This window comes from Cervus elaphus, chromosome 8, assembly GCF_910594005.1.
Source record: "Cervus elaphus chromosome 8, mCerEla1.1, whole genome shotgun sequence".
NCBI classification, from domain to species: Eukaryota; Metazoa; Chordata; class Mammalia; order Artiodactyla; family Cervidae; genus Cervus; species Cervus elaphus.
In genome coordinates, this window is record NC_057822.1 from 40,739,091 (window position 1) to 40,765,872 (window position 26,782).

Here is a 26,782-nt window from a genome sequence, read left to right on the forward strand (position 1 = left end):
AGCGACTAAGCACAAAGGTAATACAGCTTTCTTCCCAAGGTAAGAATTCTAAACGTAGGGATTATATCTCAGGCACCTACATTCTCCCTGGAGGAGCCAGTGGATGTTCCTTCACTTTAAGACAAAGTGAATCACGTTTATTAAATCATGTTGTAATGAAGTAACAGCACCACCACGACCTCAAGAAAGTAATATTTTCATGGGGGCTGCGGAAGGCAGAGTTTATTTGTTGGTTAAGACTTATAAGAAAATCACATAATAGAAATACAACCATTTTAACCCTCCCCTTTTGTCTGAGGTCTGAGTTGCATCTAATGAGACTCCAGCTGGAAACCGATCCCTTTTAGTATATTATTCATGATAAATAATCCTAAATTCCAAATAGAGATTGAGAAATCTCAGTGGGAAACACCATTTTATATTCTCAGTACATGTTTGCTGTTGTAATGAGCATGTTCTTACCATATATATGTCATTTGTAGATAAAGACATATAATTTGCCTCTTATCTTAATAATTAAATCAATTATCCTGTCAACATTAATTTTCAGATAAAAATAGCTATAAAATAAGAAGTCATCTGGGTTCTGTAGAGTATGAAACCCGTTAAATTAAAAATATAGATATATCTTCCTGTCCTCACTACTACAAACAAATTGATGGGAGAAGGGAAGGAAATCTATCCAGAAATTAATGAATGGGGAAAACTGAAAGAATGTATCAGTCAGCTGATGCATCCCAAACATTGCATAACAAATCATCCCCAAATTGTGATATGAACTGTAAAGCATTTATTTCCAGCTCATGTCTCTCACGTTGACTGGCATCTGGCTACTCTCAGCTGGGTTCAGGTAGTCTGGCCGCCAAGCTATGGTTGAGGTGCATGTCTGCTCCCCAGATCTCTCAGCTTCCTTAGACCTCTGCATATCTGAAACATGTTTCTGATGTGATGAAAGGCAGCAATGTGAAAATTAAGTTAACTTTAAAGCCTTTGCCCACAAAACATCTACTGACATCTCATTGGCCAAATGAATTCATATGTGCAAGTCTACAAGCTAAGGTTGGAAATACTCTCCACACATCATGAGACAATAATCAGAATATAGATATTTAATGCTACTATTTGGAAGTGAAGAATTGAGATCAATAAACCCATCCACCAACTGGATGATATTATATGTATCATATATATGTGTGTATACACACACACACACACACACACACACACACACGAGATATCTAGGGTTAATGATATATCATCAGGTTTACATCTCTGTTAATCATGTCTTTGTCTTCTGTTGGTATAATATCTTCTATTTGACACATATATGCATCTGCTATTCGAATGTTTTGTCTCTCCAAATTTCATTAGTTGAAATCCTAATGCACAAGGTGACGGTTTTAAGAGGTGGGGCCTTTGGAAAGTGATGAGGTCATGAAGGTGGCATCCTATTGAGTGGGACTGATGCCTTTATAAAAGAGACCCCACAGAGCTCCCTAGCCCTTCTACCATATAGAGGTACAATAAGAAGACTGTGACCCAGAAGAGGGCCCTCACTCAACCATGTGGGCACCCTGACCTTGGACTTCCAGCCTCCAGAACTGCGAGAAATACGTTTTTGCTGTTTACAAGTCATCCAAGGTATGGTACTGTTACAGCATCCCTACCAGACTAAGGCATCATCCTATAGTCATCCTACAGTCTGGACTACAGAGTGGCTTCTGGATCTGTGAGATGTCCCCAAGACTGAGGAAGTAGCTAGTCTAGATCTGGGAAGACTCCTTCTCTCATATCTGCCACTGTTTCTGCCAGGTTCTTAAGAGGGACTCTTCAAGTGGCCCCAGAGCCCTAGCAACTGGCTCGGGCTGCCAAATATTGCCTTTAACTTATATGTTCTCCTCCTTAGCTATATGTATATAGGAAAGCAGGCCAAGGGTAAGGGAGCAATTTCTATGGCCTTAATTCCTGTAAAATCAGTGTGTAATTACAAGAAGTTTAAAGGTTCAGCATACTTCCAATCAATATTTCCCTAGATGTAGGTTTAACAGGACTTCTTTCTTCCCTGAACTAATGAATCTTTATCTTCCAACAAAGTATGCTTCAAAGAATAAACAAGAACTATCTGAGTTTTAGATTATTCCTATGGAATTATTTTTTTAAAAAATTAATCCATCACAAGTTCATTTTTACTTGCTGATACATGGAAAAATGAATCATCTAAGCATAAAGAGTGAATGAACCTTTTAAGTCAGGCATTTTCCTGATGGTACAAACCTACACTTCATGACACTTAATGAAATCATTCATAGGGAAACAGTTAGCTCTATTTCATACATATACATATATATATATATATATATATAGTGTAGGAATTACTTTCATCTCAAAAGAAATTTTATTGCAAAGATATAATGGAACCAAAGTCCCCTTACTTCATATTTCCAAACACCCAGGTTTTGTGTCTCAGCATATAAGCTGCCTCTTCCTTCTCTGATTTTATCAGTGGGGAAACAACTGGCTTTCCTCTGAGTTCCCATTCTTCTGTTTTTTTTTTTTTTCTTCCCTATTCCTTTCTTTCTATTCTTATAATTCTTTGCTGGTGTGCCTGTTTTGACTCCACTATACCACTATAATCTCATGAAAGGCAAGATTTACGTTTAATTCAACTTTAAGTCCAGTTTAACATCTGATAGGATGCATATGTATAAAAATAATTGTTAGAGGATGACTTCGTAAATTAATTTGTTGCCTCTTCTCTGCCGTAATTCCCTCTTGAAATAACGGCACTAAAAGGCCAAAAAGAAAAGTATCAGCTACGTGTTGCATCTTATCTATAAAAATACAGCTTTAGTATTTCTGCCCTAAACTTTCTAACATGCTTGTTACATAGAACTGAAGTTAATTAATCAAATATTATGAAGAGATTCTCTTACTTTTTAGGCAGGATTCACTCTGTCTAAAAATCATTCTCTCCTGTCCTCCCACTTGACACTGCAAACTCTTACATATCCATCAAACTCCTGCATATCCATCTCAACTGTCACCTACTCTGTGGCTGGGACCTCACCTGCATCTCCTTACCTAATTAAATTATAGCACTAATCACTTTATATTATGCTTATTTGTTACTATGTAAATCTTCAAGAGAAACAAGGACCATTCCACTTCTATTCTTGCCATTAGGAACTATTCCAGTGCATGCCTGAGAATAAGGGTCCAGTGAATGTGAAACAGCATTGCTGACAAGTGCTGCATCAGTTCTTCAATTGTAGCTTGAATGGGCCACATTTTCATTAATATTGAAAAGTAGTTTAAAAACTGCTACTTAAGTTCCAATACTTTGTAATATAGACCACTATCACCATTGTCATCATAGGAAATTTTAGAGTATTAGGCAGTGCATTTGGGATCCCTACTGCAACAGAGTGATCCCACTTTCTCAGTTCTATAACAGTGCTAAGCTTAATCACGACCCATTTGTACTTTGATGCCTATGAAGGGCTTAGCTTTGCAAGAAAATAGCTTGCAAATGTTTCTAAGAACTTCCATTTATTTTGGCTCATCTGATCAGCATATCCGCTCTTGAGTTTTGATATGGGGTGGAGTAAACCTGTCACTCACTTCTCCTTTATTATGACAGCTGGTACAATTTGGCAACTACCCTGTTCAAATTAACCCTAAAAAAGCAATTTTTCACATTTAAACTAAGACTGTGCCTAGGTCCACTCCCAAACAATTGACTAAGAAGTTTAAATGCTCTTACTGAGTGAATTCATTTGTTCTAAATAAAACTGAAAAGCAAATAAACTAAACGTTGCTTTGACTTTTTTTTTAAACTAAATTGTCAGCTTTGTGTAAAACACCAAGTAAAACACTAAATATATTTGGTATCTCCCTGTCTTTGTTCTTTCAAATGCATTGCACACCAGGCATGAATAATCCAGAAGATTTTTTATATTCTACTTGACCTAAAGGAAGACTCAAAGTCATAATTCTAAAATGTTAATGACTGGTAAAAGAGACACCTGATCAATTATTTTCTGGTTAAGGCAATCCTTGATCCCAGCCTTTGTCTCTGTGAATGGAGAGTTCATCTCATTGTTTTAACCACATCAAGAATAGGGCATTGGCTAAACAAATATGTATGATTTATAAAGGCAGCCATATTTTAGTGATACAAAGCAAAGAGAGCTGTCTAGTGTCTAATGGGGACCTTATGTTCAGAGGCCTCTTCAATTTATTTATTTATTCTGTTACATTGTAGAATAGAAACCCAACCTACTAAAAAAAATAAGCTAAGAGACATAATCAAAGAATCAAAAGAAAATTCTATAATTATGAGTAAGTGCAAATCATTTACTAGTATCATAGCTCATAATAGACATTGATCAATTTTAACTATTATTCATCATCAGTACACTTTGTACTCTGTCTAGATCTCCGACTCCTAACAAAAACTATTTGTACTAGCACAGAATTCTGCTGCAGCTTCCTAAGAAACTTTAACGGTGTTCTAAGAACACTGTGTATGAACAAAAACTCACCTTTCCCCCTTAGCATTCTATTAGGAGAATCTTCTAAGTCCTTTTAAAGAGAAACAGATTTGGGAACTTAAAAAAAATATATAGAATGGTCTTCATTTTCTTCACTCTCTGGTCTATGGTAATTAATGTCGACTCAATACCACGCTCAATCATCTATCTCCCCTGGGAAGTACTTTCAATTAAACCTTTTATTTCATCCAAGAATGTCTGTTCTCATTGACCACTGCACTTTTCATCTGCGGATTTATGATAATCTAATGCACATCTCCTCACAGGCTGAATGGCCTTATGAATCCTTATTGTTCTTATACCAGAAGAGAAGTGAAAAACAAAATTAGCTCCTGCAGAAGACAGGAAGGAAGCGCATTTGTTTAACACAGCAAGAGGCCTTTCACTACCTGCCCAGTGGCCTTGACCACTGCACCGCCCTGGCCTCTCAATGTGCTGGCTGCCCTTGCTGGGCTGCTCCTGTCTGATAAGACGTGCCCACTCCCTCGAGAGCTATTGAGAGCTGAGGGTGAGAGGCAATGCAATCTCAGGGTTACGTTTTCAAAGGTTTGTGAAGGAAGTAAGGCATTTACATGCTATCGGTATTTTTTTCTGAAGAAATCCTACAGTTTAAAGAGGAACTTCTGAACTGCTATTGACTGCAAAGACTGGGCTTAAAAAAGAAAAAAAAAATAAGCCTCTAGCTTGTTTATAGGCATTTTGCCTTTACTTTCCAGCTAGGATGTACATGATTTGGTTCCTATTTCAGAGGTACACAAATTATAGTGGCATGTTATTAACTTAACCAACATGAAAAATTGCATACATATATTTTACAATCATACTCAGTTATGCAGCTGAAGACAAGGCTCGATCTAGTGCACTTCTATCTCCCTACAGTATTGGAAATAAGTCACTGTTATGTATGTTCTCACACATGAACAAGTACAGCAACCTTCATCTTTGTTTAATTTTCTTGTGTGCCTAGATAGCACATAAAATTATCAAGTTAATAATTACATTAATATTTATTTATATAATTTATTTAAAACCTATCTAGTACCCAAGAGGAACTAAGGTGCCTTGCATTAATAATTACATTGAAAATATCTGCCGAGTTTTCAATAAGTTGTTATTGTTGACACAGTCATATTTTTCTAATAGAAGAATCCAGAACCCAGGGATTTTTTTTTTTATTGCATTAAGGATGAATATTATCCAAAGCAGTAATGAATAGTGTTTGTTACTCATTCACTTTTCTCTATGTATAATGGAAATAAGTTTTAAATAAACTGTGATGGTGGGTACAGATAAGGCAATTTCTAGTTAGAAAAAAGGTTTTATGCTATAAGCCTGTTTGTAAATTTGATTCTTGGAATTCAATTTTTTTTTTTTTCCTCAAAAGAAATGCTGGTAGACTGTGTGTAGGCTTCAATTAGCAAGCATGGTTTGCTCACTCCTTGGTATCTCCAAAATAGTATATAGTAATTTTGCATTCCACTGGATGGACCATATTTAAGGATGTTCTATAGGAAAATATATCTGAATTTCCAATTTAGGAAAGAAGGAACACATACATTCTCTTTTGAACTGGCTGTGGTGGTACCCATATGGTGGTGTCAAGAGAGTATTGAAAGAGGGGATCCCTCTGTATCTACGACATACTATGGCACCACATGGCAGGGGGTTGAAAAGATGGCCAGGAGAGAGAGATCTGTTGGCAAACTGTTAGCTCTGCATTTACTTAGGAGAAGGTATTCTTTAGGTCAAAAGCTCCCACGGCATTCAGAACTGTGGAACAAGCACTCAGAGGACTCTTGCTGTCCATTTATATATTCAGATCATACATAATTCAGGCACTATCTGTATGGAGTATCATGCCAAGATTTTGATGCACAGAAATTCATAGAATAGAATTTTCCAGTAGGAAGCAGTCTAAGAAACCATGTAGTTTAGTCTTCTCATTTTATAGATAAGAAAAATCTCTCATTTTACTGACAAATTACTTTTTATTCTGATAATTTAATTTTAGCACTTAATAGTTTTTCACTGTCTACACGGCCCACCTCTGATTCATGGCCCCCAGGTCAGGTAGGGGGCATCTACTATAGAAGAGTAAATCTCTATAAGGGATTGAAGAGAAAAGGGAAAAGCATATCCCTCATTCAGGGAGAAAAGCATCCAGAATAGGGACAGGAATTTATGTTTAATAAATTTATGTCATGGTTTAAATGTTGCTAAACAGAGTAGGGAAACGGGAATGACTTATCTACTTTTCTCTCTCTTGCACTCTATTTGTATTGAGAAGGAACACAATAAAAATGTCTGTGAATGGAATTTAGAAAGATAAGACCCAAGAACTTAAATGGCTTTTCTAAAAACTCAACCACACTATAGAAGTCCTGGGTCAGTAACTGAATCTTACATCCAATACTCACTCTGCTATAGAATAGTGTATTTTCTAACTTTCCTAAGTTAATGTGAGAGATTGCAGTATTGGCCCCAATGAATTAATTCCTTAAAACGTGACTACTGCTCTTTCTGTCCAAATGTGGAATCTATTCACCTCTCTCGTAGAACTTTGATTGACTGTGTAACTTGCTTTGACCAAGAGAATGAGGCAGAAGTAACATTATGCAACTTTTGACGCTGGGCCTTAAGAACCCCTGAATAGTCTGCTTTTGCTGTCTTGAGAATGTCATGTAAGAAGACTGCCTTCTGGCAGGTGAGAGGGCACGTGAAGGAGAACCAAGGTGCTCCACCCAACAGCCAGGAACACTGAAAACCTTGTAAGGGAGGCCTTCTTGGACTTTCCAGTCCAGTAGATGCTCCAGTTGAATGCAAGTTGAATGAATAAGCCTAATACAGAACTTCTAAACAGAGACCTCATAAAAGAGGCAATAAAAGAGATATTAAATCCATATTTGATGGATTTTCTATCCTTAGAACTGGTCTAACTACAGACTTGCAAATTTTGCTCCTGTGATAGCATTAGTGGCCAACAATAATATCACTATAATCAAGATGATTCTTTTCTCCTTCCTTTCCCTCAGTTTTTCTTTCTGTCTTTGGCTCATGCTGCTCCATATTCCTCTTAGTTTCTCTCTCTTGAGTTCTTTGAATTCATCCATGGCCCAGTCCATGTCCCACCTCTTACATGAAATGTTTCATGATTTTAACTTTCTTTGTATAACGTTTAGTCCTAATTAACATTTTTTCTTTTTATAACTTCCAGTTCACTACTAATCTCTCAGCTTCTTCCTTAAATTTCCCTCTCACTAGCCTTCCACACAGATGGTAGGCACCATGCCATATTCTTACCTTTTTCTCTGATGGCAGTCAGGAAGCTCCTGTAGTTCAGGGATCACAAAGGAGTACACCTGGGAATACCCAGTGCCTGGCATGACATCTAACCCACATAAACAATGAGTCTTTGATCACCTGAACTGGAAATAGATGTTCAGTAAATATTCACTGAACAATTGGGTCCTGTTATCATCAATGTTTTAGAAAAGGCAGAGGAACCAGAGATCAAATTGCCAACATCCGCTGGATCATCAAAAAAGCAAGAGAGTTCCAGAAAAACACCTATTTCTATTTTATTGACTATGTCGAAGCTTTTGACTATGAGGATCACAATAAACTGTGGAAAATTCTGAAAGAGATGGGAATACCAGACCACCTGACCTGCCTCTTGAGAAATCTATATGCAGGTCAGGAAGCAACAGTTAAAACTGGACATGGAACAACAGATTGGTTCCAAGTAGGTAAAGGAGTACGTCAAGGCTGTATATTGTCACCCTGCTTATTTAACTTATATGCAGAGTACATCATGAGAAACACTGGGCTGGAAGAAGCACAAGCTAGAATCAAGATTGCCACGAGAAATATCAATAACCTCAGACATGCAGATGACACCACCCTTACGGCAGAAAGTGAAGAAGAACTAAAAAGTCTCTTGATGAAAGTGAAAGAGGAGAGTAAAAAAGTTAGCTTAAAGCTCAACATTCAGAAAACTAAGATCATGGCATCCAGTCCCATCACTTCGTGGGAAATAGGTGGGGAAACAGTGGAAACAGTGGCTGAAGATATTTTTTAGGCTCCAAAATCACTGCAGATGGTGACTGCAGCCATGAAATTAAAAGATGATTGCTCCTTGGAAGGAAATTTATGACCAACCTAGATAGCATATTAAAAAGCAGAGACATTACTTTGTCAACAAAGGTCTGTCTCATCAAGGCTATCGTTTTTCCAGTAGTCATGTATGGATGTGACTATAAAGAAAGCTGAGCACCGAAGAACTGATGCTTTTAAAGTATAGTATTGGAGAAGATTCTTGAGACTCCCTTGGACTGCAAGGTGATCCTACCAGTCCATCCTAAAAGAAGTCAGTCCTGAGTGTTCTTTGGAAGGAATGATGAAGTTGAAATTCCAATACTTTGGCCACCTGATGTGAAGAACTAACTTATTTGAAAAGACCCTGATGCTGGGGAAGTTTGAAGGCAGGAGGAGAAGGATGAGATAGTTGGATAGCATCACCGACTCAATGGAGATGAGTTTGAGTAGACTCTGGGAGTTGGTGATGGACAGGGGGGCCTGGCGTGCTGTGGTCTATGGGGTCGAGAAGAGTTGGACATGACTAAGCGACTGAACTGAACTGAACTGATCATCAGTGTGGGGGCTTCCCTGGTAGCTCAATGGTAAAGAATCCGCCTGCCAATGCAGGAGATGTGTGCTCAATCCCTGGCTCAGAAAGATCCCCTGGAGAAGGAAATGGAAACCCACTCCAGTATTCTTGCTTGGGATATCCCATGGACAGAGGAGCTTGGTGGTGTACAGTCCACAGGGCCACAAAAGAGTCAGACATGACTTAGCCCCTAAACAACAACAACAATCAAAGTGCACCCAGAAATAGAAAGAAATGGAGGTGTAAGAAGGTGGATCTCCTGAACATCAGTCTCTGTGTATCATGGATGAGAAGCATCTGATCTCAGGAAGATGGAGTGTAAGCAAGTTAAGGGTAAGATGCTGTGGTTGGGTATTTTTGTATTTTGTCACTTTCTGTGTTTTTGCTTGTTTGTTTCTATGTGTTTTCCCTCTCCAATGGGAAGTCAAGAGTCTATAGATGAAATATGTAGTTGCTAGGAAGGAGATAAGGGAGCCCTTTTGAGTCAGGTTGAAAGTCTGTAACTCACAAGCAGGGTGCTAAGGCTGACAGTTCCATAAACCAGGTGCCAAAGGCACTGATATTTCTGCAACAAAGACTAGCAAGGGGATGCTTTGCTGTTCTTGGGGATGATATATTTCTCCATTCTACCACCATCTTCATCTACTACTGGCATTTTAATGTAATTTAATGTAATGTACTATTATCTTCCTCTTCATCACCACCTGATGTTTTAATGTAATGTAGAAATAAAAATATTCTGCAATTAAGGGATACCATACTAAGTGTTATTTGCTTCTAGAAAGGCAGAATGATAGGTTAGAGCAAGAAAGAAAAGAGAGGAAGGAAAAGAAAAGAAAAAGTATAAGAAAATGGAATCAACATTTGAAGCTGTTAAACAATCCTTCCTTAGGTCCTAAGCCTCTAAGAAATGCAAAGAATTAATTACAGAAAGACTCGGTGATAAAAGTCCTTCACATAACTCAATAAGTGGCCAGGAAACATAATTGAACTCGTTTATAATTGAATATCCTGCCATTGAGGCAGATTTAAAGAAGGGTAAACTTAAAGAGACATAACAATATTAAATGTTCGTTTGTCTTCTTACTGCTGTGATAAAACATTCTTTTTTACAGAGCGAACTAAGAGTGGAGCTGGGGCTCTCTTAAGGCAGCAACAGGAATTGAATAGTACATGATTTGTACTTGGGAATCTTAATTCAAATAATTATAATATCTTAAAGAAAAGCGCATCTTAACTCCTTCAGTGTTTTATTACATCTGACAAGTTCAGTTAAAGGGCACTTATCTACTGGTGCATTATGCGTCGTACATTCTGCGCACTCATTAAAAATAATGAGAACGTATTTAAAAGTCATTGCCCAGAGAATCTTTGGGGACGGGGCATGGGAAGAGGTAAGAGGCAACATATTGTTTTTTAAGCATCTATCTCTATTTTATCAGCCCTTAGGAAGAGAAAAAAAAAAAGTAAAAATCTTAAGCTGATATTCTTTAATGATAAAGATCACACAATTTCTTGAAAAACAGGCAGATGAAACGTGTTCAAACCTCGCAGTATACTTTCAAAGTGAAACGGACTCTTGTGGCAGTTTCACATGTGTGGTATTTACTTTGATAGCAGCTGGAAAAGTCAACCGCAATCAATTAAGGCAGTACATATTTCCCCCTTAATCTTTAAATATCCTTTACAAAATGAACGCGCTTCCTTATCGTACATTGAGTGTACCTTAATGAACGTACAGATCACAGGCATCGGGGTAATTAGGCAAATCAAGGTCATCCCCCGAGCTTTGTAACCACCCTCTTATCCAGCTGCTCCATATCAACAGCTGGCATGAATTACTGGTAACATTTGGCTAACTGGATAATAAGAAGGATATAGTCCGTGGTTGGTCACAAGATTCCTTTTTCTGTGCTGTTTAAACATGTATATTCAGAAAACGCTTCTTTTTTTTCCAGCCTCCAGAAGCCTAATCATGGCTGCAGTGGCCACTAATAAGACATATGTCTTATGCCATGAGAGTATGGCTGGATCTCATGGCTCTTCATCCTTAACTTTGCAAGAGAATGTAATTAGGCCCTGGTCCTCTGAAATGTCAGGAGAGCTTCTTTTCAGCACAGAATGCTCCTCCTTCCACCATCTTCTAAACTCCAACAAAACCAGCCTTGTGATAAAACCCATTAAGTATTTTCACTCTGACACCTGGAAGTCATACAACTGGGCAAAATGGCCAGCACTTCCTCCATCTGTTTTAATAATGCTGAACCAGAGCATTTATCATCATCTATTTTATCAAGACTAGATTTTGCTGACAGGGTTCAGTAAAATTCTTTTAGGTATGAGTACTGCCCAGGGAGTAGCTGATGACTATTAATCCCTCAGGCTTGTGGGTTCTTGAACACATTTTAAAAACTGGCAGAGATTAAGAGCCTGGTCTTTTAGTACACAGCACCAGTGAGAAGGTGTTATGCTTAGCTCAGTGAGGTGGAAGTCTTCCTTTAAAAATATTTCTGACTTTCACAAACAAACATCTTTTGGTAAGGAGAAATATCTCTATGACTATTTTCTGCCATTTTTAAAATGAAATGAATGGGAACAACTAAGCATGGTGGCTTTGTGACAGTACCCAAGGATCACTTTCTTAGGAGCTTTGCAAACTTCGACCTGTGTTCAACAGAGCAGAATGGAGATGGTAGATGCACTGGGCCAAGTATAGGACACCTTCCCTGTAGCAATTCATGTTGGAGAGAAAGTAAGTTTGTTGTTGTTCAGTCCCTAAGTCATGTCTGACTCTGTGACCCCATGAACTGCAGCACACGAGGCTTCCCTGTCCTTCACTGTCTCCCAGAGTTTGTTCAAAATCAAGTCCATTGAGTTGGTGAAGCCATCTAACCATCTCATCCTCTGTCACCCCCTTCTCCTCCTGCCCTCAATCTTTCCCAGCATCAGGGTCTTTTCCAGTGAGTTGGCCCTTCACATCCAGTGGTCAAAGTACTGGAGCTTCAGCTTCGTCAGCAGTCCTTCCAATGAATATTCAAGATTGATTTCCTTTAGGATTGACTGGTTTGATTTCCTTGCAGTCCAAGGGACTCCCAAGAGTTGTCTCTAGTGCCACAATTTGAAAGCATCAGTTCTTCATTGCTCAGCCTTCTTTATGGTCCAACTCTCACTTCTGTACATGACTACTGGAAAAACCACAGCATTGACTAAAGGGGCCTTTGTTGGCAAAGTGGTGTCTTTGCTTTTTAATACACTGGCTAGGTTTGCCATAGCTTTTCTTCCAAGAGCAAGCGTCTCTTAATTTTTAGGCTGCAGTCATCATCCACAGTGGTTTTGAAGACCCCCCAAAATAAAGCTGTCACTGTTTCCACTTTTTACCTATCTCGAGGAGGATCTAAAGAGTCTCTTGATGAGGGTGAAAGAGGACAGTGAAAAAGCTATTCTAAAACCAACATTCAAAAAACTAAGATCATGGTATCCAGTCCCATCACTTCATGGCAAACAGATGGGGAAAACTAAGTGTAACTGCAAACAAATGTCAATAACCCAATCTTCTAAGCTTCTCTAAAAGTACCTCCCTTTGGTATATGTCTAAATCTACAAGTTACAAGATGGCACGTAACACATTTTGAGCACAATCAAATTGAGTGTGGAAATTTTAAAGCACAATCGAGTTGGGCCTGAAAAAGTCAAGTACAATTGAGTTTGCCTAAATGGATCAGATGTAATTGAGTTGAGTAACTGGATTGCACTCAGCACTGGCCCTTGGCCAAAATGAGGGGCACGTGGCCAAAGGGACGCAACTCAATTGGGCCTGAAATTTTCATTGAATACTTTTCACAGAGCAAGAAATTGTTTGTAGAATAAAAAAAAAAAAAACAAAGTTGAAAATGTGATTATTGGAGCTAGTCAGCTATGGGTACTGAGTCATCCTATAGGCCTTATGACACTCTTTATAACTCAACCACTATTTCAGTGGTTTTCAAATTTGAGGGAGCATCGGAACCATCTGGAGTGTATGGTAAAATCCATCTTTGGGCTCCAGCCCTAGGGTTTCTGATTTCTTAAGTCTTCAGGGAACCTGAGAATTTGCATGTTTAACAAATTTCCAGGTGGTGCCACACTGTTGGTCTGAGACAATGCTCTGAGGACCACTGTTCTAACAAGTTATGGTAGCCAAGACTGAAACATTTTAAAGGTACTTTAAACTACATTAATATTTCAAAAATGACTTTAATATTTTAAAATAAAAGATACTGCTACTTATTATTTTTATATGTCTCTACAAATAAACTATACAACTAGATCATGCAAATGTCTTCATGATCATTTAAATGACCTAAACTGTCACTTACATTTAATACCAACTATCCCTACCCCCATTGTCTTATGTGTAGTTAGAGGTTGCTAGAGCTCTGATGTCTAAGGAAATCTCTGAATAATTTTTGTTTGGTTTAAAATGATTGTAGTAGGATAGATAATGCATTAAATACAGATTAGGTATAGATTAGGGGTAATAGCTCTTTCAGTGATATCTTTTCTAGCTTTCTATATCATCTACTTTAATAACACATAACTTTCAGTTATTCAGTCAACAAATATTTACTGAGCACAGTGTCCACCAGACACAGGAAATAACAATAGGAGTCAACATTATTGGACCATGTGTGGCATCTATATTCAACTAATCCTCATAACAACCCTACGAAGTGGGTACTATCATTGTCCTTATTTAACAAATGAAGAAATTAAGGCACAGAGAGATTCAGTAAGATTGTGAGAGAGGGGTTCACATTGAGGCCATGAGACCCCCAAATCTGGACTCTTAATTGCTATTTGTTCTTAAGGTGATTCAGAGACATGGTAAGGGGAGTTCTGAATATAAATGGAAAACTAACTTGAGCCCCATATCTCAGACTTGGGGGTTCAAGCAGGCTCTGTAAGTAAATATCTTAAGGAATTGAATGATGAAAGAGAAGGGAGGGGGTGTTCTAAGCAGAGGGAAGTCTCACAGGAACTATTTGGCATAGAGAGGACTCTGGTAACATCTTAAACAAGTGAACAAAAGCCTGGCATGGCTGGAGAGTAGAGAGAAGGAAAAACAGTGATAATTACTGGCTCATAGATCAGCTTGGGAGGCATGGAAAGGAATACAATTCTAGGCCAAAAATAATTGTTTCTTCTCCAAACCTGTTTATATATCTTCTATTTCTAGCCACCCAAATTCAAAACTTGGGAGTTCCTGATATACCTCATTCTATTACCCCAACATTTATCAGATGCCAAAGCCGAAGTTTTCTATCTCCATTCCCCTCTCCATTCCCAATGACTGGGATGTCCTAACTGCACTTAAATATCTCTCATTGAGATGAGCAATGCTGATAACAAGTAACATTTGCTGAATTCCATTGCATGTGCCTGATTCTAAGTATGACATACGTAACTCATTTAACACTAATAAACAATCTCTTGAGTAGATAATAATATGATCCCCATTTTTTTTTAATGAATGGGAGCATAGGGAAGTAACTTACCCAAGGTCACTCAGTCAATCAGGATCCGACCCAGGTCTGGCTAGTATCAGATCCCAAGCTCCTAGCCATTACATTCTCCTGAGCTGCAATAGCTTTAAGCAGGAAACTAATGCTTCTTTGCCCCTTCCTTGATCAGTAATCTACTAGGGTGGGCTGTTTAGTATCTTCTTGATACATTTTGTATTTTTCAATCTCAGTATTTAAACTTGTTTTTTCCTTCTCTCTCGTGGCTCTGCATTTTGAAATCCTAGTCAATCATCAAAATTCTTCTCAAGGACCATTATGTTTTTACAGGCATTTTTGGTCCTCAAGTTTGAATCCAAACACTTCAGTTGTATAATTTGATCAACACACTCTTTTTCTTTATGGGCTAGACCCTTCTTGAGGACAGGGACATATTTTATTGACTCTGAAGTTCATCTTTCAGAGTCTGGACTACTGGTTGAGTGGAAATGTAGGAAGAAGTAAACAGAAATTACTGTAGAAAGAGGCAGAAATGGAGACTGTGTATTAGCCAGGACTCCATCTGAAGTCATAGAACTGAGTTACTTGGAGAATCTATAAAATATAGCAATGCATTTTGGTTTCTGTATAATTATTTAAATTCTAAAACATAACTCATGTACTTTGGTTTGGGTAGAAAAATCATTCTGAAACCATCCTTCAATTTCTGCTACTTTTCCACAAATAACCACTATAATATTCATTTTTCCGTAAGTACCTTGGTTAATTAAGCATGGGGTCATTTTGAATCAAATAGCCAAAGGGAATAAAATAATGCATCAGTTAAACGAGGTTCATCTAAAATTTCAAACTAAAATTCTTGTATGATTCATGATGTTAAATAATCTGACATTTGAGATATGAAGTTTTTACTTAGGAAGAAGATAGAGTAAACCATGAAGAAGTTTAGGCATGTGTCATTTACTAAGGTAGATACAGGGACTGATAAATCTGTAGTGTTGGAATTTCAGCAGCTATTTGGGGAGCCTCCACATATGCCTGCATCATTTTTTTTTCTCAGCAAAAGCAATGTTCCTAAATGAAGGTCAGATCAGCATGACAAACATGGCTAACTTTGGGATCTCAATCATGCCAAGCAGGAGCAACTTGCTTGCTTGAAATACAGTTAATCCCCCTTGCAGAGGCCAGCGCTTAATAGCAGGCAAACTTGGCAGGTAGAAATTATAAATACATTTGAAATTTTCTCAGCTTGTTTTACGCACCAGGAGTTGCTGTGATTTTCAGGATAATTTAAAGATAAGGCAGCAGGTCAGAACATGAAATGTTAAAGAGGTTAACAATGAAATGGCAGAATAGTTCTTTTTCCCCAGTAAATGAAAGGAGACAGCCACATACATGATACATACACGGCAAATAATCCAATGCCTCTTTCTCTGAAGTCCTTAAAAATAAAGTCATGGAATACACAAAAAACTTTTCATTTTCAGAATTTTTTCTAAATGGAACAATAGCTTTATTTGACATTTGGCAAAAGACAAAAAGAATTTTAGGTATCAAGGATGGAAAAAAATTTGCAGACCATGTCTCTCACAGAACAGACCAAACAAACCACTAAATAAGTAGCATAGTTTTCAAGTACAATCACAAACACAGCAGATTTACCTTCTGATTCTATTACCAACACTAATCTCAAAGTCCCTTTTGCAAAAATGTTCCTTGTGTGAAACACTTCTTTAATAAACTCTCACCCAGAAAGGGGATGAGAACATCAGAGGTTCTTCTGGAGTAGGATTCTGGAAAGATCACCTTTGAAGCACAGTTCTTTTGGTAAAGATACTAGAAACAGCTAAATAGTGATGCTATTGTATAAATTCCCTTCACTAGATTTTCAACCCAGCCTGCCGCAGTTGGAAAGTTGGCTAAATGTGCCATCATACTTGTGATACTGACCAAATCGCTCAGGAAGGAAGGCTTGGACCAGCAAATACAGGAATTCAGCACTGTTCTCTTATGTGGCAAGTCAGGAGAAATGACCAGGAAATGGATGCTGAGGCCTTTGGAATGACAGAGGGTCACATCTGAGAGACCATCCTATACTGGGTCTTCCTGTGGAACTGCTGACCACACGCTCCCTTGGCGGTGAGTGTTAAGACTTCACAGGAAGTTAATGATAACAGGGAAGTAAGGAAGATTTAACTGTCAGAAAATAGGCAGAGCAGTGCTGTTAAGAGGGTACAGAGCTCACGAAATAGCACGGCTTAACAAAAGGGAGAGGACAGTTTCTCAGAAGAACAGGAAACCAATAAACAGTTTGTTTTCTTCAAAGGAGACAGAATCAGACAAAAGCAGGAAGTGCTGTCCTTCCTTCATCCTGCCAGGTTTTTAATGGAAAGTCAAGTGGGTGCATCATTCAAAATAAGGGAGAAGAGACCGAAATGATACCACCTTTGCTTTTTTTTTGAAAGAGAAACACAAAGATGCATCATGTCACACACTCTTCATTCTCTGCTTTCGAAGAGTCCAATTCCACATTCTGAATATCTCCCACTGAAAGAGCCCCGTGTATGCCACATGTGACCACTTTATAAACTTCCTGCAGAATTCCTGCTATTTAGCATTCAAGACATGTATTTGGGCTGGAAAAATAATATTATTCCATATTTTTCCAAAACAAAGATTCTGGGTCCCCATTACTTAAGTAAGCCACAAAGGCACTTGCTTTGCTGTGGTTACATATTCCACATATTTGGATAGTTAGAAGTCACATAATTTTTAAAAAGACTGTTTGCCAGGGGATTCCAAGAGAATGGATACTAACCACATGCCCTCCAAATTTTGTGTAACATGGAAAATGATGAGAACAGAGAATTTATTTTCACTCATAATCTCATAGTTGCACAATTAATTTAATATGCTCCCTGGTGCTTGGGCTAAAATGGCATTTTCTGGAATAGAAATCCAATTTCACTAAATTATATTAAATAAGAGTGAAAGAATATGTACAGACTCCCTGGCTGGTAAATTTGGTTGGTTATACAAGTTCTGTCTGTAATTCAGTATTTTGTACCAGAGTACGTTTTAAAATAATGAAAAAGAAAACAATGTTCAAAGTAGTCGTTAGTCCCAGGTAAGCCTGCCCAAATCTATTTACCCCATTATACCTATATAGTATTGTGTTTACAATACTACAGAAGTGGTAATGTACTAGAAGAAATAAGCATAGCTAACACACTGAGTATTGTGTGTATCTTTCAGCCCCCTTTAGTACAAAAATTCTATTATTTCATTTGCTAACTTCTAGATGTAACTGTGTTTGACTAAAAATGTATTCAGAGTTCCAAACTGGACTAAGATCAGCGTCCTTTTCCCCCTTATTGGCGCAGGGAGAATGGGGGTTTGGGGGGTGGGGAGAGCTTCTAGGAAGAAGGAATTAGGGCATTTGGGAATTCTGATAGACATATGGAAAAGGGGTGTAAAGAACTGTTCAGTTGGGAATGAGGGACTCATTAGGGCTTGAGTTTCTAGTTGGAATTCTGCTGTTGGGTTCTTCTTCATGCCTATGGGCTGTCTGGGATATTTCTCTTTATATTCAGGATTTTACTCCTCCCAGGACTGTAGCTCATCAGAATACAGAGTCAAAAGTTCCTTCCTTGTTCTCCTATCCCTGAAACAAGTATATAGTCCTACTGAGGTTTTTTTTGTTTGTTTGTTTTGTTTTGAGTTTTTATCACCAGCAACCAAGAATTGAACAAGAAGTAAAAGGGCTTCCTGCTATATATCCATGCTGCCTCCTTTGGCCTGCATGCGTGCTCAGTCATGTCTGACTCTTTGTGACCCTGTGGACTGGGGTCTGCCAGGTTCCTCTGTCCGTTGAGATTTTCCAGGCAAGAATACTGGAATGCATTGCCATTTACTCCTCCAGCAGATATTCCTGATCCAGGGATCGAACCCAAGTCTCCTATATTGCAGGCAGATTCTTTACCACTTGAGCTATCAGGGAAGCCCCTTTTTATACTGTTCCCTTTCACTTTGACCCTTGTAGAAAAAAGATCAAGGTCTTTGGATAAATAAAAGATGGAAGAAAAGAATCTATCTGGATTTAGTTAAAAAAAAATCTATTAGACTTCAAATTTTGACAGCATATCTCTTTAGGAAGAGTAAGGTGCTTCAGGGAGGAGATGAGGCAGAAACTCAAGATTCTGCCTTCCAAAGTGGCTGGGTCAACTAGCAGAAAGGAGATGGTAAGTGCATCTACCCTTCCCTATTTTATCATGGATCTTCTCAAAGCATACAACAGGATACAAGGAAAAACAGGTAAGATGATGAGAAAGAGAAGGAAGATCAGAAAGAAACTCCATGGTACAGGAACATAGAAAGAAGAGGTGCATTTGGCCAGTACTCAGGAGGGTTAGTAGATGAGCAGTGATTCAGGAAGGTTGTCTATTCAAACTTGTATTTAAACATGATTGCAGCTGTAAAATTAAAAGACGCCTACTCCTTGGAAGGAAAGTTAGGACCAACCTAGCTGCGTATTAAAAAGCAGAGACATTACTTTGCCAACAAAGGTCCATCTAGTCAAGGCTATGGTCTTTCCAGTGGTCATGTATGGATGTGAGAGTTGGACTGTGAAGAGAGCTGAGAGCCGAAAAATTGATGCTTTTGAACTGTGGTGTTGGAGAAGACTCTTGAGAGTCCCTTGGGCTGCAAGGAGATCCAACCAGTCCATCCTAAAGGAGATCAGTCCTGGGTGTTCATTGGAAGGACTGATGCTGGGGCTGAAACTCCAGTACTTTGGCCACCTCATGTGAAGAGTTGACTCATTGGAAAAGACCCTGATGCTGGGAGGGATTGAGGGCAGGAGGAGAAGGGGACGACAGAGGATGAGATGGCTGGATGGCATCACCGACTCGATGGACATGAGTTTGAGTAAACTCTGGGAGTTGGTGATGGACAGGGAGGCCTGGCGTGCTGCAATTCATGGGGTCACAAAAAGTCGGACATGACTGAGCCATTGAACTGAACTGACTGAACTGAACAGAATATTAGATCCAGAGTAGGTGTCTTAGAGATTGTCTAGTCTTATCATCTTACCAGTGGGACAACTGTTTCTAGAGCATCTTTGACAGATGGTGAGGCAGGTTCTGTTTCAGTATGCTTAATAATCTATTTCCTTCTTGGACAGTTCCAACAGCTAGAAAGCACTTGTAACATTATCACTTCCAACCATTTATTTTGGAACAGGCTCACATAGGGCAGGAAATTAGTCTTAATTATTTTCTTTATCCCCTGAACCTCCAAATCAGTGTATAATGCATGCTCAACAACTTGTTTGTTGGATTAACAGGTAAGTAAATTAATGGACATAAGTTATCTGAAGCAACAGGTTAAAATTTACTTTCTAATCTGTATAATAATTCTTTATATATGTGATAGCAATTATCAGTACTAAAATTTTTTTTCAAGTTAACTACACTCAATTTTGTCAACTAACACTCACTGTTCTGATGATCTAATTCAAGGAAAACCTATCATATTACCCATATGTGCCTTTGCCATTTCTTACACAGATTCAAAGAAAATAAAAATTAAAGAATAATTAAAACTCCTTTTTCTCATATCTATTCTTCTTTATTATTAGTCATAAAAATCCTCTGAATTTTCTAAATCATTCTTAAATATTTCAACAATAAATATTACGTATCAATAGTAAAAAAAATGAGGAAATAAAAATCTGGCATAATGCACTGACAATCTGGGTGTATCTCCTTCCAGATATTTTATAAAGATTCTTAACGTTATTGTCATAGTGCATATATCACTTCATGCCCAACTTTTTACTTAATAATATATCCTGCACATTCTCTCATATTCTTATTAATTCTTCACAGAGATGATTTAAGTACTTATTATATTTCATTGGAAAGCTATCCAGTTATTTATTTAACCAATACCTCTTGGTTGTACTGTGCTCAATATATCACTGCAATAAATAGGACTGGAGAAAAAAAATCAATGTAGAAGAATTTTTCCCACATCTTCGATGATTAGTTTAGGACAAATTACTAAAATTGTAGTTACTAGGTCAAAGGATACACGTTTTTAATAAGACATGAAGTTCTCTGTCTTGAGATGTCTTTCCCAGGCTTCAAGGTGAGGTTAATTCCCTTGTAAGGTATTACTGTAGCACTCTGCAACTTGCTTTCATAATCTCCATCACCATTTAAAATATTTGGTTATATTTTAATTTCCCTTTGGACTTTGCAAACTGCACTGAGGTAGGACCATGAACATTTCTGCTGATGGTGTTTTGCATGGGGCCTAGCCCATAGCATATACTCAATGTGCATTTTATTCAGTTGAATATTGTTAAATTGCTTCCTTGAGGGGTGTTTTTGTATTCATATACTTGAAGCACTGTTTGCATTTACCCATCTCACTGCATCATCATTCTAAAATGGTGATACTCCAAATGGGGCAAAACTCTCTCAGTGTGATTCACTCTTTTTTTTTTTCCAACGAATTAAGCCTATGACTTAGAACTCATTTCTCAGCTATTATGAATTCAATATGTGTACGATGTGCTTTGCTGAGAACTCAGTATGACTGTGATCTGAACATTACCAGCTCTCGGGGTAGGAAAGTTCCCTCTTGGCGGGCTATGACCAGTGATGCAGTCTCTCCCTGCCTGGTGCTCCTCAGCATGGCCACGAGCTCTTCCTGGGTTCGTCCGGTGACATCTCTGCCATTGACCTAATGCAGACAAGCATATAAGCAGCCAAATTACAACACTGCCAGCCCTGTCCACCCTAGATGGTTTTTGAAAGCATGCAGCAAATGGGCTCTCATGATCAAGGAAATTCTGGGAAGCTGAAAACTGAGTATGTGAGTCCAAACCAATCATGCTTATGATACTAGCAATATGCCAACATCATTACTATGGTGCTGGATTGTCTCAGACATTCAGTAATTGGCATCGGCAGTTTTTTCCTAAGACATCACATTCTTAGGAAGGACAAATCAAACTGACAGATACCAGAGAATCATTCCTCAAGTAGGGAGGAAGCTGATTTCAAATGCTTAATTGGTACCATTCTCCGCTGAATACAAACAGGAGAAATGGATTTTTATCACATGGTCAATTCTTGCAGACATGAGTTTTTGTTATAACTCTACAGTGTTCTCCATGTTAGAAAGTTATAGTCACTAGGTTACCATACATTATTGGAGATTCTAATTTGGGGCTATGTTAATCATTTGAACCATTTCTTTCATGATCTAGAACTATATACAAAGCTCTGGTGTTGCTTCCATGCCATGGGCAAGTTAAATGGAACCAGTCAGTTTCCATGAAGATGATTTCTTGGAAGGTAAATTAACAGTATATGTAGACAAGAAAATAATACTATTAAACAAAAATAAATGGGGAGAAAAAAAGCCTCTTCCTTTGAGTATTCCAAATACTTCTCCATATGCATAGACTGACCTAACACAGACTGGCCCATTCTTAAAGAAGTTTAAAGAAACTATTACAAGTACTTAGGTGCAACTTTGCAATTCTTAGCCCTAACTGAATATATGATGAACTCATAGATATGACTCAAATCCCCCAGGGACTCTAAGAGGTGGAAGTAAGAAAGAGGAGATAGGAAAAACTTTTCAATATTTGATTCCATATCACTGCCCTTATTGAGGACCTATAAAGTTGGCTATTGATTAACCAGTTTTCTAACTGAAGTCCTTATCTTGTCTACAAGTACACTTTTCAATATAATTAATTCAAAATTCCATAAATTTCATTTACTTAAACTCCAAGAAATATTTTATTGAAGATATTCATTCTAATTCTTACCTCCAAAATTCTGTCCCCTGATTGCAGGCGGCCATCTTTTATCGCTGCTCCCTTTGGTAAAATGTTTTTTACAAAAATGGGACCCGGACCATGTATGGAAGAATCTCTGGTAACCACAGTGAAACCAAGTCCTTCAGGCCCTAGTGTATAAGACCAAGAAAATGCATGATCATCTTCAGCTGGAGAAATATTATATTCAATCTTATAGTTAAACTGACCTAATTTAGACTAACATAGAAAAAGTAAAATACTGACATTCTATCAAATATCTTAAATATGTTTGAGTTTCTAGTTTTAAATACAGATTACAGTTCTTGACAGGTCATGATTATATTACCATGAATTTAGGGCCAATGTAGATGTGTAACACTTTCTTTTATTAAGGTCTTAACAAAAAATGCCACATGTTATCCATACACCTGGGAGGCTGATTTCTTAATAAACCATAACCTGACTTCACACTTTCCTGAGAAGTAAGAGGCCATCTGACATGTTGGCTTTCAGTCAACTAGCCAGCCCATGGCTCACTCTCCACCTGCATCTCCATTCCTGTGTACTTCATCACATCGCCACATCATTGGTTCCTGCTACTCCCATCCTGTTCTCTTACATCACCAATCTCTTTTGACTTTTGCCTTTTTTACTCTGTGTCAAGGCATGCTTAGATTTTTCTTTACCCTAAAGAATCCTTACTTCAGTCCTACTGCTTCTTCACTCTTCCATTACCAAAGACCTATCTGTGACCATATCAGTCGTTTTTCCTATCCTGATCTTTCCCCTTCTCTAGCTTTGACACTTCTCACCAACCATTTTATTGAAATTAACTCCCTTCTTGGTTTTCATGTCTCTATACTTTCTATTTTTCTACATCTCTGATCACAACACGTCTGTCACTCTTTCTCTTACCCACTGATGTCCTATGTAAACACAGATGTTCGCCAAGGGTCTGGAACAACTTGTCCTCTAGACTCGGCCTCGCCTGGCTCCTGTCTCCAACCACCATCTCTCTACAGATGACACTGACATCTCTTTGTTTGACTCTAACCTCTCTGGTGTCAGTTTCCAGGCTGTCACCATGAACATGCTGTCACCAGCACTTTAAACTTCTCTGCAAACTTCCTTCTCCATCCCAGATCCTGGCCTTTTACACTTAAAATTCTAATTTCTTGTAATGGCATCCCCATCGTGCAAGCCATCTTGGCTGAAAACCAACGATAACTGTAATTCCTTTCTCTTTCCATCTACACCCACTCAGTGATTTAGGCATAAGTATTACACTGGGCACCCTTTACTGATCCCTTGTTATCTGCTCTCTTCTTTAGTATATCTTTTGCTGTCAGGTTAATCTTCTTAAAACACAGCTCTGGGATGTAATATCCTTTATTTTTGCATCCAAAGCTTTCTGATGGATTTTTAAGGTCACGTTCCGTGTCTCATTTATCTATTCTCAAAGCACTCAACCCCATGCCTTATACATAACTGCATAATTTGTATGAAAAGTACAAGTGATGCATTTATATAAAAAGCCTAATTGTGCGTCCTAGTCAATACATTTTCTTCCCAGTATAAAATTCTTACAGGAGGGCAAAATTTTGACTAGAGGATCTTTCAGAATAATCTCTATATCCTGATTAAAGGCATATGTTGCATGCTTTAAATATATGTTAAGATGTATTCTAAAACTACCTTGGGATCATTATATTTTCTATTAATTCCAACAGGAATCCATAAAATATCGGTTTCTTTTGAATGAAGTCCTGAAAATCCCAGTGGATTGCAGAAGGTTCAGTGGGTGAAGGGACTATAGGAGAAGTCACAAAATAAAAGCACAGAAATACATAAATGTGTATGTATGTATGTATAATACTGTATAAATATGTATGAACACACATGATCTAGCCATTGATCTGGGCTTAAAATGGATAAAAAAGTTTTAAAAAGATGAAGAAATAAAAGGTTATATATGCTTTTGAAATTAAGAATATTTGAAACATTACTTGCATTGTTGAATTTGTGAAATCACTAATTATCCCGTATTTGCTGAGGAATAATTTTTGCTGGTATAAAACTATCTTAGAGAACCAGAAACAATATACTGGCTTTTCAGACTTGGACTAAAAGATTCTTCAAAAATCACTGAGTGAATGAAAGTTGCTGAGTCGTGTCTGACTCTTTGATACCCCATGGACTCTATAGTCCATGGAATTCTCCAGGACAGAATACTGGAGTGGATAGTCTTCCCCTTCTCCAGGGGATCTTCCCAACCCAGGGGTCGAACCCAGGTCTCCCACATTGCAGGCGGATTCTTTACCAGCTGAGCTACCAGGGAAGCCCAAGAAGGGTGGAGTGGGCAGCCTATCCCTTTTCTAGTGGATCTTTCTGACCCAGGAATTGAACCGGGGACTCCTGCCTTGCAGGTGGATTCTTTACCAACTGAGCTATCAGGGAAGCCTAATCTCACTCTAAACAGAGACAACTGAATTTCAGCGCCTATTTAGTCTAAGTTGTGATACAGTATCAATCTGCTCCTATCAAGTTTGTGATGGTTTTATTTCCCAGCATGTCTTTAATCATTTTCTTATTTCAAATAATCTACACTCTCTAGAAAAAAGAAAAAGAAAGAATAAGGAAGTACTACAATTTCAAGAAATTTAAGTTACCGCAGTATACACTTCAATCTATTCTTTGATTCAATTAAATGAAAGGAGAATTAACAAAATTAGCCTTAATGTATTTCTCTTAACCAATTTTACATGTTACAATAATAGAATGCTATTAAGCATAATTTAATAATTACCTTTCTTTAGGTCAATCTTAATTTTCTTTGCATTCTTCTTGCTGCCAAACCCCATGAGCGGGGAGAGTGAGGGAGAGGATGGTTTTCTGCCTAGTCTTGGTACTCGGGGGCTCTTGCTCTGTTGCAGAGAAGATGCATCTTCTTCAGGACTGCTTGTTCCTGTGAGATTTATTGTCTTTATTCCTGATTTTCCAAGGACAGAAGGTGGCTCCTTTGTTCTCAACACGCGATCATTGTTGCCAAAAATGTTAAGAGGTCCAATGACTGATTTTTCATACTGTTCCCGGTTCTGAGGTGGAAGCACGCGGAGGAGCACACTTGGAGATTTCATTGCCTGACGGAAGAGGTCTTGAGCCCTTGAAAGACAGTGAAGGTATAGTGATCCTATGTCCCAGCATGCTGTCTGAAGCACCCAGAGTCACAGCTATGGGAGCAGCCCAGGAGCAGACGCACAGGAGGTGCTCTCACTGTTCTTACCGATATGACTTTGCTAACAAGGTGCCAGTTACCACGTATGGCCTGCTCATGAGGCACCACTGCCCTGGGCTCTGTGTGCGTTATCAGCGCGCATGATGCGCTCATTCAATTCTCTTAACAACGATGTTAGGTAGGTATACTTAGGTCTTATTTTGCAAAATGAAGAAACTGAGGCTCAGAGAGATTAACTTGTCTGACTCACAGCTTTTAAGCATTTCTAAATCTAAAATTCTATCCAGAAGTGTTTACTGAACTCAACAGAAAAGGAAGCTCTAATTTTAAATGGAAAGAAAAAAAAAATCTCTGATGGTGGTCATCAGATGATCATTTGGTTTCCTTTTAGGACTTTATTCTGAAGGACAGGTCTTTTCTAATGTGGATTGTGTTCAAGAAGCTCAATTTTGACACAGACGGTTCTCCATGGTGACATTTGGTAAGTATGTTGGTTGTGCCAAATATCACAGTGGACTGTCAACCCAAAATGCATACTCTCTGTTATTTATTTCACTAAAGAGTATCTGCATTTTTTGCTTTTTTTTTGTTTTAGCACTTTGTGCTTTTCTTCAAATTTCCTACTACTTTTTCTTTCCTTCTTCCTATGCCTCCTTATACCTTATGACCAGGTAAAACAACAATCTTTCCCAGCTTTCTTATCAATGAGATGAAGGGCAATAGGGAATCTAGTTCAGTTGGGAGGCAGGAACTTTTTTGTTCCATTTCTCTTTCCTATTTCTTAAAACTCAGAAGTGATGGAGGGAACTCAAGCAATTACCTTGTGACCATGAGATAGCTTAAAGATAGCAGCCACATAAGAAGGATGGCCAAGTGAAAGATGGAAGATGCCTAACTCACTGGTGATGGTGAGCCCTCCAAACCAAGTCTAGACTGCCACCTCCACACTTATTTGTCCTTAAAAAAGGTAAATTTTATTTAAGATACCTT

At 38.2% G+C, this 26,782-nt stretch overlaps 1 protein-coding gene across 3 annotated transcripts in view; it reads right to left on the bottom strand.

The window, feature by feature from the left end:
• The window catches only part of PARD3B (par-3 family cell polarity regulator beta), a 1,123,128-nt gene that overhangs the window by 459,382 nt on the left and 636,964 nt on the right, over positions 1-26,782 (bottom strand). For all 3 annotated transcript variants that reach the window (XM_043910301.1, XM_043910302.1, XM_043910303.1), the window contains 3 exons: positions 25,364-25,719; positions 22,567-22,706; positions 21,339-21,467 (listed from right to left, as the gene is read on the bottom strand). In XM_043910301.1, coding sequence (XP_043766236.1) covers positions 21,339-21,467; positions 22,567-22,706; positions 25,364-25,719 — 625 coding nt within the window. The remainder of the gene's footprint in view (positions 1-21,338; positions 21,468-22,566; positions 22,707-25,363; positions 25,720-26,782) is intronic.